The sequence below is a fragment of the Schistocerca nitens genome, chromosome 3, assembly GCF_023898315.1.
Source record: "Schistocerca nitens isolate TAMUIC-IGC-003100 chromosome 3, iqSchNite1.1, whole genome shotgun sequence".
Taxonomy (NCBI): domain Eukaryota; kingdom Metazoa; phylum Arthropoda; class Insecta; order Orthoptera; family Acrididae; genus Schistocerca; species Schistocerca nitens.
In genome coordinates this window covers 518,892,905-518,905,039 of record NC_064616.1, presented here as the reverse complement: position 1 = coordinate 518,905,039, position 12,135 = coordinate 518,892,905, and the positions used below count along the sequence as shown (strand labels likewise).

The 12,135-nt window shown below is 46.6% G+C and overlaps 2 protein-coding genes across 2 annotated transcripts in view; one reads left to right on the top strand and one right to left on the bottom strand.

Moving 5' to 3' along the window:
• Nucleotides 1-12,135, top strand: part of LOC126249643 (melanopsin-A) — a 485,748-nt gene that overhangs the window by 298,606 nt on the left and 175,007 nt on the right. The gene's annotated exons all lie outside the window — the stretch shown is intronic.
• Nucleotides 3,073-12,135, bottom strand: part of LOC126249644 (serine/arginine-rich splicing factor 1-like) — an 83,358-nt gene continuing 74,295 nt past the window's right edge. The window contains exon 4 of the mRNA XM_049951322.1: nt 3,073-3,502. Within this exon, the coding sequence (XP_049807279.1) occupies nt 3,279-3,502 (224 nt within the window). The 3' untranslated portion in view covers nt 3,073-3,278. The remainder of the gene's footprint in view (nt 3,503-12,135) is intronic.

The following is a 12,135-nucleotide window of genomic DNA, read 5'->3' as shown; positions in this document are numbered from 1 at the left end:
TGTTCCTCGAAAACAATGTCATCTTCTCTCCACGGATTCCCATTTAAGTTCCCGAAGGATCTCCATAATACATGCATGTTGATCGAACTAACGGTATCAAATCTAGCAGCATGCCTCTAAATTCCGTTATCCAACCTGCTGGGGATCCCAAATATTCGAGCATTACTCAAGAATGGGTCGAACTAGTGTTCTATATGTGCTCTCTTGTAGAAATGAACCACACTTTCTTAAAATTCTCCCAATAAACCGAAGACGACAACTCCCTACCACAGTCCACACGTGCCCGTTCCGTTTTAAATCGGTTTGCAAAGATACTCTTAGATATTTCAAAATGGTTCAAATGGTTCTGAGCACTATGGGACTTAACTTCTGAGGTCATCAGTCCCCTAGAACTTAGAACTACTTAAACCTAACTAACCTAAGGACATCACACACATCCATGCCCGACGCAGGATTCGAAACTGCGACAGTAGCGGCCGCGCGGTTCCAGACTGTAGCGCCTAGAACCGCTCGGCCACCCCGGCCGGCCTTAGATGTTTAATCGACGTCACTGTATCAAGTAGTACATTACTAATGTTTTTCCTGCTCATCAGCGTTAACTTACATTTTATACATTTAGAGCTCTGTGCCATTCATCACATCAACTAGATATTTTGTCTAAGTCATCTTGTACACTATGTGATCAAAAGTATCCGGACATCTCCAAAAACATAGTAGATGCTTTGTGCTGCTACCTACTGTCAGGTACTCCATATCAGAGACCTCAGTAGTCATTAGACATCGTGAGAGAGTAGAATTGGGCGCTCCGCGGAACTCACAGACTTCGAACGTGGTCAGGTGTTTGGGTATCACTTGTGTCATACGTCTGTACGCGAGATTTTCACACTCCTAAATATCCCTAGGTCCACTGTTTCCGATGTGGTAGTGAAGTGCAAACGTGAAAGACACGTACAGCACAAAAGCGTACTGGCCGACCTCGTTTGTTGACTGGCAGTTGAAGAGGGTCGTAATGTGTAATAGGCAGAAATCTATCCAGACCATCACACAGGAATTCCAGACTGCATCAGGATCCACTGCAAGTACTGTTGACAGTTAGGCGGGAGGTGAGAAAACATGGATGACATGGTCGAGTGGCTGCTCATAAACCACACACCGCGCCGGTAAATGCCAAACGATGCCTCGCTTGAGGAGCGTAAACATTGGACAATTGAAGAGTGGAAAGACGTTGTGTGGAGTGACGAATCACGGTACACAATGTGGCGACCTGATGGCAGGATGTGGGTATGGTGAATGCCCGGTGAACGTCATCTACCAGCGTGTGTAGTGCCAACAGTACAATTCGGAGGCGGTGGTATTATGGTGTGGTCGTGTTTTTCATGGAGAGGGCTTTCACCCCTTGTTGTTTTGCGTGGCACTATCACAGTACAGGCCTACATTGATGTTTTAAGCACCTTCTTGCTTCCCATTGTTGAAGAGCAATTCGGGAATGGCGAATGCATCTTTCAATATGATAGAGTACCTGTTCATAATGCACGGCCTGTGGCAGAGTGGTTACACGACAATGACATCCCTGTAATGAACTGGCCTGCACAGAGTCCTGACCTGAATCCTATAGAACACCTTTGAGATGTTTTGGAACACCGACTTCGTGCCTCAGCGACCGGCATCGATACCTCTCCTCTTTGCGTCACTCCGGGGAAAATGGGCTGCCATTCCCCAAGAAACCTTCCAGCACCTGACTGAACGTGTGCCTGCGAGAGTGGAAGCTGTCATCAAAGCTAAGGGTCTGCCAATACCATATTGAATTCCAGCATTACCGATGAGGGCGCCACGAACTTATAAGTCATTTTCAGCCAGGCGTCCGGATATTTTTGATCATATAGTGTATCTTCCTACAGTCACTCAGCTTCGACACCTTCCCGTACACACAGCATTATCAGCAAACAACCGCAGGTTCCTGTCCACCCTGCCCGCCAGATCATTTCTGTATACAGAAAATGATAGCGGTCTAATCACTCTTCCTTGGGGCACTCCTCACGTTACCCTTGTCTCTGATGAACACTCGCTGTCGAGGACAGCGTACTGTTACTTAAGAAGACTTCGAGTCACTCTCATATCTGGGAACCCATCCCATATGACCGTCCCTTCGTTACCAATCTGCAGTGGCACACATTGTCAAATGATTTTAGGAAATCTAGAAATATGGAATCTGCCATTGTCCTTCATCCATGGTTCGCAGGCTATCATGAGAGCAAACGGCAAGCTGAGTTTAGTACGAGCGATGGTGTTTAAATCCGTGCTGATTTGTTGACATAAAATTTCCCGTCTCAGGGAAATTTATTATATTCGAACCGAGGACATGCTCAAGGATTCTGCAGCAAACCGATGTTACGGATATTGATCCCTACTTTGGCGGGTCCGTTATTTTACCCTTTCTTTTTATAGGAGTCACCTGCCCTTTTTTCTAGTCGCTTGAGACTTTTGCGGTGAGTAAGAGATTCGCGATAAATGCAAGCTAAGTAAACGGCCAGTGCTGTATTGTGGCTCCAACGGGATTGGGATTCTGTCCAGGCCTGTGTTTTCATCTCCTTCAGTTGTTTCTCTACGCCAGGGATGCCTGTTACTGTGTCCTACATGCGTGAGTCTGTACGAAGGTTAAACGACGGTATATTTGTACGATCCCCAAGCGTGACACACACATCCAAGCATGTCACGTAAATTTGACTTTCGTTGTTTCCAACTTTCATGATTTTGCAGTTTTAAATGGTTCAGATGGCTCTGAGCACTATGGGACTCAACTTCTGAGGTCATCAGTCCCCTAGAACTTAGAACTACTTAAACCTAACTAACCTAAGGATATCACACACATCCATGCCCGAGGCAGGATTCGAACCTTCGACCGTAGCGGTCGCGCGGTTTCAGACTGTAGCGCCTAGAACCGCTCGGCCACCCCGGCCGGCTGCAGTTTTAACTTTCAGCTGTCTGCCTTAACCATTATGTCATCTTGATGGGCCAAAATCGCTAGAGAAGAAACACAATTGAACGAAGGATATTGGAAATAACAAACGGAAGGAAATTTCCAGTCCTAATATTTTCTTTATTTGTACTACCTTTGCGCATATTGGTGGTAATTCCAACTATTACTAACTAATGTATATGTACATAGGTCTTTCTTCGTTCCCGTAGTGAAAAGGAGGCACAAGAGTAGCTACAAAGTAAGGTTAATGTGATGATAAATGAGGCGGTGGTGTTAGAAGAGTCTAGTGCTGCCAGCAATGTCACTCCCAGTCTGCAGCGGCGTTGGAACCCGCGGTGTCTAACTCCTCTGCGTCTTCCGGCCTGGGAGGCAGCGTGGCCGGCTCTGCGCCTCCGCCTCCACCGCCGCCGCCGCCACCGCCGCTGCCGCCACGGCCTCCGAAACCGACGCCCATGACGCGCATCAGCCACTCCAGCGCCCGCTGCAGCATGCGCGACATCACACTGCCCGGGCCCCCGTCGCCACCTGCGCAGTAATTGTTCTGCTTGAGCAGACGACACAGCCACATAACAGCGTGGCATAAAAACACAAATACACTCCTGGAAATTGAAATAAGAACACCGTGAATTCATTGTCCCAGGAAGGGGAAACTTTATTGACACATTCCTGGGGTCAGATACATCACATGATCACACTGACAGAACCACAGGCACATAGACACAGGCAACAGAGCATGCACAATGTCGGCACTAGTACAGTGTATATCCACCTTTCGCAGCAATGCAGGCTGCTATTCTCCCATGGAGACGATCGTAGAGATGCTGAATGTAGTCCTGTGGAACGGCTTGCCATGCCATTTCCACCTGGCGCCTCAGTTGGACCAGCGTTCGTGCTGGACGTGCAGACCGCGTGAGACGACGCTTCATCCAGTCCCAAACATGCTCAATGGGGGACAGATCCGGAGATCTTGCTGGCCAGGGTAGTTGACTTACACCTTCTAGAGCACGTTGGGTGGCATGGGATACATGCGGACGTGCATTGTCCTGTTGGAACAGCAAGTTCCCCTGCCGGTCTAGGAATGGTAGAACGATGGGTTCGATGACGGTTTGGATGTACCGTGCACTATTCAGTGTCCACTCGACGATCACCAGTGGTGTACGGCCAGTGTAGGAGATCGCTCCCCACACCATGATGCCGGGTGTTGGCCCTGTGTGCCTCGGTCGTATGCAGTCCTGATTGTGGCGCTCACCTGCACGGCGCCAAACACGCATACGACCATCATTGGCACCAAGGCAGAAGCGACTCTCATCGCTGAAGACGACACGTCTCCATTCGTCCCTCCATTCACGCCTGTCGTGACACCACTGGAGGCGGGCTGCACGATGTTGGGGCGTGAGCGGAAGACGGCCTAACGGTGTGCGGGACCGTAGCCCAGCTTCATGGAGACGGTTGCGAATGGTCCTCGCCGATACCCCAGGAGCAACAGTGTCCCTAATTTGCTGGGAAGTGGCGGTGCGGTCCCCTACGGCTCTGCGTTAGATCCTACGGTCTTGGCGTGCATCCGTGCGTCGCTGCGGTCCGGTCCCAGGTCGACGGGCACGTGCACCTTCCGCCGACCACTGGCGACAACATTGATGTACTGTGGAGACCTCACGCCCCACGTGTTGAGCAATTCGGCGGTACGTCCACCCGGCCTCCCGCATGCCCACTATACGCCCTCGCTCAAAGTCCGTCAACTGCACATACGGTTCACGTCCACGCTGTCGCGGCATGCTATCAGTGTTAAAGACTGCGATGGAGCTCCGTATGCCACGGCAAACTGGCTGACACTGACGGCGGCGGTGCACAAATGCTGCGCAGCTAGCGCCATTCGACGGCCAACACCGCGGTTCCTGGTGTGTCCGCTGTGCCGTGCGTGTGATCATTGCTTGTACAGCCCTCTCGCAGTGTCCGGAGCAAGTATGGTGGGTCTGACACACCGGTGTCAATGTGTTCTTTTTTCCATTTCCAGGAGTGTATTAGCGTCGAAACTACACTGACGGGAAAAAAATCGCAACACCAAAAAGTAATTAATGTGGAGTAATGAAATTTTGGGAATGTATTTGCCTAGGTAACATACAAGGGTCACTCCAAAAGAAATGCAAAATATTTTTTTTTAAAAATCCATTTTTTATTCTACATATCTGAATGTTTTACAGTGTGTAGATACATCCTTTGGGAACAATATTTTCATTTCTCCACATAATTTCCATCCCTCTCAACTGCCTTACGCCATCTTGGAACCAGCGCCTGTATACCCGCATGGTAAAATACTGGACCAACCTGTTGGAGCCACTGTTTGGCAGCGTGCACAAGGGAGTCATCATCTTCAAACCTTGCTCCACGAAGAGAGTCTCTCAGTTTCCCAAAGAGATGATAGTCACATTGAGCCAGGTCAGGACTGTAAGGCGGGTGTTTCAGTGCTGTCCATCCGAGTTTTGTGATCGCTTCCATGGTTTTTTTACTGACGTGTGGCCGTGCATTGCCGTGCAACAGCGAAACATCCTGCTTTTGCCGCTGTGGTCGAACACGACTCAGTCGAGCTCGAAGTTTCTTCAGTGTCGTCACATATGCATCAGAATTTATGGTGGTTGCACTTGGCATGATGTCCAAAAGCAAGAGTCCTATGGAATCGAAAAACACCGTAGCCATGACTTTTCCAGCAGAATGTGTGGTTTCGAATTTTTTTTTTCTTGGGTGAATTTGCATGATGCCACTCCATTGATAGCCTCTTCGTCTCTGGTGAAACTTGATGGAGCCATGTTTCAGCACCTGTCACAATTCTTCCAAGAAATTCATCTCCACCATTCTCGTACTGTTCCAAAAGTTCGCTGCATACCGGTTTTCTTGTTGCTTTGTGGGCCACTGTCAACATCCTGGGAACCCACCTGGCATAAACCTTTTTTAACGCCAACACTTTCAGTATTCTGCAAACACTTCCTTCCCCTATCCCAACGTAGCGTGACAATTCGTTCACTGTGATACGTCTGTCAGCAGTCACCAATTCGTTAACTCTCTGAACATTGTCTGGAGTGTATGCAGTAAGAGACCTGCCACTGCGTGGACAATCCTCAATATTGCCATGCCCGCTTTCATCACGTAACCTGCTTGCCCACCGACTAACTGTACTGACATCGACAGCAGCATCTCCATGCACCTTTCTCAACCTCTTGTGGATGTTTCCCACTGTCTCGTTTTCACAGCACAGGAATTCTATGACAGCACGTTGCTTCTGACGAACGTCAAGTGTAGCACCCATCTTGAAGACGGCGCCACTCACGGGAATAGGTTGAACTAAGTTTGAAAACAAGCGGGAAGGATGTATCTACACGCTATAAAACTTTCACACATGCAGAATGAAAACTGTATTTTTACAAAAATAGTGTGCATTTCTTTTGGAGTGACCCTCGTATTTAAGTGATTAACAATGCAAGATCAGACGTTAATGTAAGCACGAAATAAGCCATTGCAAATGTGAAATGCTGGTTCATTAATAACCGGTTGAACCGCCAGACCAAAACTCCAGGTCGTCCCTAGACCACAGACAGGCGCTCAACTGGCCTTCTTGTATCCAACACACGGCCGTCACTGGCAGCGAGGGGGAACCGGTTTTCATCAAAAAATGCAACAGATCTCCACTTCTCCCTCCAATGAGCTCTCGCTTGAGGCCACTGAAGTCGCAAATGGTGGTGGTTTGCAGTTAGTGGAAGGCACGCTACAAGGCGTCTAGCTAGGAGCTGTCCTTAAAGTAACCGATTTGTAATAGTCCGTTGTGTCACTGTGGTGCCAACTGCTGCCCAAATTGCTGCTGCAGATGCAGTAAGAGGCGCCACAGCCATACACCGAACACGACAATCTTCCCTCTCGGTTGTTCCATGTAGCCATCTGGAGCCCGGTCTTCTTGCGACTATACATTCTTGTGACCACTGCTATCAGCAATCATGTATAGTGGCTACATTCCAACCAAGTCATTCTGCAATATCGCAGAAGGAACATCCAGCTTTTCGTAGCCCTATTACAGCCGGCCGTAGTGGCCGTGCGGTTAAAGGCGCTGCAGTCTGGAACCGCAAGACCGCTACGGTCGCAGGTTCGAATCCTGCCTGGGGCATGGATGTTTGTGATGTCCTTAGGTTAGTTAGGTTTAACTAGTTCTAAGTTCTAGGGGACTAATGACCTCAGCAGTTGAGTCCCATAGTGCTAAGAGCCATTTGAACCATTTTTATCCCTATTACACGACCTCGTTCAAATTCAGGGAGCTGCTGATAAGGGCGTCTTTATCGTCTTAAAGGCATTCTTAGCTATCATTAACTCACTGTGTCGAATCTCAGAGGTAACTAAAGTTCACGACCGTTACAGCACGTTTTTAAGGCAAACCCGATTTGCATCTCATAGTGGGGCCAATAGCGCCACTCTTATGCGACTGACGCAAAATTTGAATAGACATAATCTCTCAGATGTAGAAACACGCCTACAAACTTTCCTTTATGTCGCACAACTCCTTCATGGTGCTGGCATCTTTTTCAGTCAGTGTATATGGCGAGGCGCACCAAAAAATAAAAATGCAAAATACCTTTATTCGCATTCGAAGAATTCTGCACTATCTGATCAAAAGTATACGGACGCATCTATGAAATGGGAAATTCATCATTATATTTCACGAGAGGCTGATCCACCTGTATAAAATGAGGCGGATGGTATTGTTGTATCAGTAGAAAAGTAGTAACATGAGAATGGGTCGGTCAGTCGAGATTAGTGACACTGAACGTAGACCATCATTGGATGTCACCTGAGTAAGATATTTATCAGGGGCATTTCAACTCCTAAAAAGCTGCTTAAGTTGACTGTTAGTGATGTTACTGTGAACTGCAAACGTGAAGGAACAACAACAGATAATCCAAGACTAGGCAGACCTCATGTACATACAGAGGCCATCGAAAATTGCGGAAGGTGGTTCTAAAAAATTGCATAGAATCAGCGCAAGGAATAACTCGTGATTTCCAAAGCGTTGCCAGCAGGCCAGCTATCACACTGGCTGTGATAGGATCGAGCAGCTCCTCATAACCCACACATTCCCGTAGCCATTGCTAAGCGACGCTTGACATGGTGTAACAAGCGAAATCACTGGACAGTGGATGACTGGAGACGAGTGATTTGGATTGACGAATCACGCTACATCCTGTGGTAATCGGATGGAAGAGTTTGGTTTTGGAGGATGGCTGGAGGACGTTAGCTGACTGCCATCATGTGTATTGTCAGCAGTGAAGTACAGGGGAGGTGGTGTCACAATATAGGGGTGTTATTCGTGTTAAGGTGTGGTCTTCTTATTGCACTTAGGAAAAAGCTAGACACGAAAATATATGAATACATTTAACGTCATTGTGTACTGTTCATATTACACTTGTAGCAATACTTAAAACACTTCCGTAAATAGTTACCGCAGGTTTGTTTAGCAATGCAATGCTAGGCTCATAGAATGGAAGCAATATTCATCGACAAATGTCGAGACTAACAAAGCCGTAAGGAGTTCTTTCAAAGACTACGGTGTACCACCATTTGTTGTCACCTTACATGCTGTTATCTCAGTTGAGGAGAAAAGTAACGTATCAGTAGGAGAATGAGTGGCTAGGGACTTTAAATAACAAATTACAACAAGCTATGTGATGAATATGACCTATTCGATATCCCTTCAGTCACTGAAGTGAAAATCAAAGTCCTTAGGACGTTGCGATTTGGGCAGACCAATCAGTTCTATGGCCTGTGGAGTGCCAGTTTTGGTGGAGCTATTTTTAACTGTCTGCGTTTTATATTCAGACAAGAGGGGAATGTCTGGCAAGCTGGAGACGTGAGACACGGCCCCTATTTCAGACACCAAAGAGACAAGTGTAGGTATCGATTGCTGCTTGTCCCTTAACGAATTTCTCCTGTAGGAGATTATTGTATGTGCTCTTAGGGAATTACTCATCCTTATTTGTCAGTAACGCTTACAAGTATAATGGAATATTTTAGCATTTTGTTTAAATTATAATAATCTCATATTGCGAATAAGCACAATGTATATGCATGTGTGTGTGTGTGGGGGGGGGGGGGGGGGGAGGGGGTTAGTCGCTTGTGACGGCCGCTTCTACTCTTCTCAACACCGCGTTGCCCTGCCGTCACACCGGTGAGAAAGTGCCAACTTATACCATTCCACACATTAATTTGCATTGCACCCCAACTAATCGACTAATCACGTTAGTAGAGATTATTTTTTATTGCCAATCCAGCGTTTTGAGAAATTTTCAGCGTCCTCTCACTATAAAATACTTTTTTTTCTTATTTTAGATGCAGGCGAATTTAAACCAAACGTCTATAAGTACATGTTCCCATCACCATCAAATTTTGCAAAGTTAATGGGTCGCGTCTTTGTCACTCTTCGTTCGCCAGTGTAATGTAAACAATATTCACTGAATACAGGGTGTTTCAAAAATGACCAGTATATTTGAAACGGCAATAAAAACTAAACGAGCAGCGATAGAAATACACCGTTTGTTGCAATATGCTTGGGACAACAGTACATTTTCAGGCAGACAAACTTTCGAAATTACAGTAGTTACAATTTTCAACAACAGATGGCGCTGCGGTCTGGGAAACTCTATAGTACGATATTTTCCACATATCCACCACGCGTAGCAATAATATGGCGTAGTCTCTGAATGAAATTACCCGAAACCTTTGACAACGTGTCTGGCGGAATGGCTTCGCATGCAGATGAGATGCACTGCTTCAGCTGTTCAATTGTTTCTGGATTCTGGCGGTACACCTGGTCTTTCAAGTGTCCCCACAGAAAGAAGTCACAGGGGTTCATGTCTGGCGAATAGGGAGGCCAATCCACGCCGCCTCCTGTGTATTTCGGATAGCCCAAAGCAATCACACGATCATCGAAATATTCATTCAGGAAATTAAAGACGTCGGCCGTGCGATGTGGCCGGGCACCATCTTGCATAAACCACGAGGTGTTCGCAGTGTCGTCTAAGGCAGTTTGTACCGCCACAAATTCACGAAGAATGTCCAGATAGCGTGATGCAGTAATCGTTTCGGATCTGGAAAATGGGCCAATGATTCCTTTGGAAGAAATGGCGGCCCAGACCAGTACTTTTTGAGGATGCAGGGACGATGGGACTGCAACATGGGGCTTTTCAGTTCCCCATATGCGCCAGTTCTGTTTACTGACGAAGCCGTCCAGGTAAAAATAAGCTTCGTCAGTAAACCAAATGCTGCCCACATGCATATCGCCGTCATCAATCCTGTGCACTATATCGTTAGCGAATGTCTTTCGTGCAGCAATGGTAGCGGCGCTGCGGGGTTGCCGCGTTTGAATTTTGTATGGATAGAGGTGTAAACTCTGGCGCATGAGACGATACGTGGACGTTGGCGTCATTTGGACCGCAGCTGCAACACGGCGAACGGAAACCCGAGGCCGCTGTTGGATCACCTGCTGCACTAGCTGCGCGTTGCCCTCTGTGGTTGCCGTACGCGGTCGCCCTACCTTTCCAGCACGTTCATCCGTCACGTTCCCAGTCCGTTGAAATTTTTCAAACAGATCCTTTATTGTATCGCTTTTCGGTCCTTTGGTTACATTAAACCTCCGTTGAAAACTTCGTCTTGTTGCAACAACACTGTGTTCTAGGCGGTGGAATTCCAACACCAGAAAAATCCTCTGTTCTAAGGAATAAACCATGTTGTCTACAGCACACTTGCACGTTGTGAACAGCACACGCTTACAGCAGAAAGACGACGTACAGAATGGCGCACCCACAGACTGCGTTGTCTTCTATATCTTTCACATCACTTGCAGCGGTATCTGTTGTTGAAAATTGTAACTACTGTAATTTCGAAAGTTTGTCCGCCTGAAAATGTACTGTTGTCCCAAGCATATTGCAACAAACGGTGTATTTCTATCGCTGCTCGTTTAGTTTTTATTGCCGTTTCAAATATACCGGTCATTTTTGAAACACCCTGTAATATAGCTTGACTAGGAGCGTTGGGAACACCTACGACCTTTTAAGATTGTGAGTATATTTTAGATATTATCTTTAACAATTTTAAAATTCACGAAGTTGAGACACTGTGTATTACTCTTTACCATGTAGGTTGCACCTGATGATGCGGCTTTAGACCGCGAAACCGGTTGTGTATCAATAAAACAACAATTTTACCAGCTATAAGCTGAATCCTTTCTAACGTCATGCCTTTCGACATCTGCGGATGTTCAGAAGGTGAAATTCTCTGGAGAAATAACGTAAAAGTTTACGTCGGGGCGGCACGTTAAATTAGACCGGTAGCAGACCGGAAGCCAGCGGAATTCAGTCCCGGCTGAACACGTGCTGCCCGGTGGTAATTACCTTGCAAACCCAACCGCTTCGCGGAAGAATAAACTAGCCTCGTTCATTCGGGGAAAGCTATGCAGAGAGAACATACGGCACATTCGACAATATAACGGAGAAAAGTTTATTATCAAACGGCAGATGCATTCCTCCTAATGGGAGCTGGGCGTCCCTCGAGCTATTTTGTATCAGAAATTGGCTATTCTACTTCTACAAGCGTACTATTTCGCATTGTGCACAGAATAATATTCAGCCTTTGTCAAAAACTGCATCAGAATTCCACAAGAGACTTGTTTATCATATTGCCAATTTGTAACTCGCGTATACTGGTGCGGACGTACACATAGATTATCGGTTAGAATATTTGTGGTGTGACATATTTCAGCACTGAAGTCATGACATCTGGCACCGTGACCACTTTTGATATGATGAAAAGAGACTGACACCTCATGGGACACATATTTTCATCTTCTGTACTTGGCCCTCAGCGATAGAACGCACGGTAGAGCACCGTATCTGATCACCAGAATGTGCACTAATGTTATTGGTCCAATTACAAACCTCTTGGGAATGTCTCATGGAATGTGAATAGATTTAGATTAGACACATTGCTCATTACACAGAACCATAGCGAGGAAATCTCTGCGTATGTGGAACATGACAGACAAACTTTGTGGAACATGACAGGTAAACTTTACATATAATGAATGTTTTACAAGAAGTAACACGCTTACATTTAATGAACACTCCACAGAT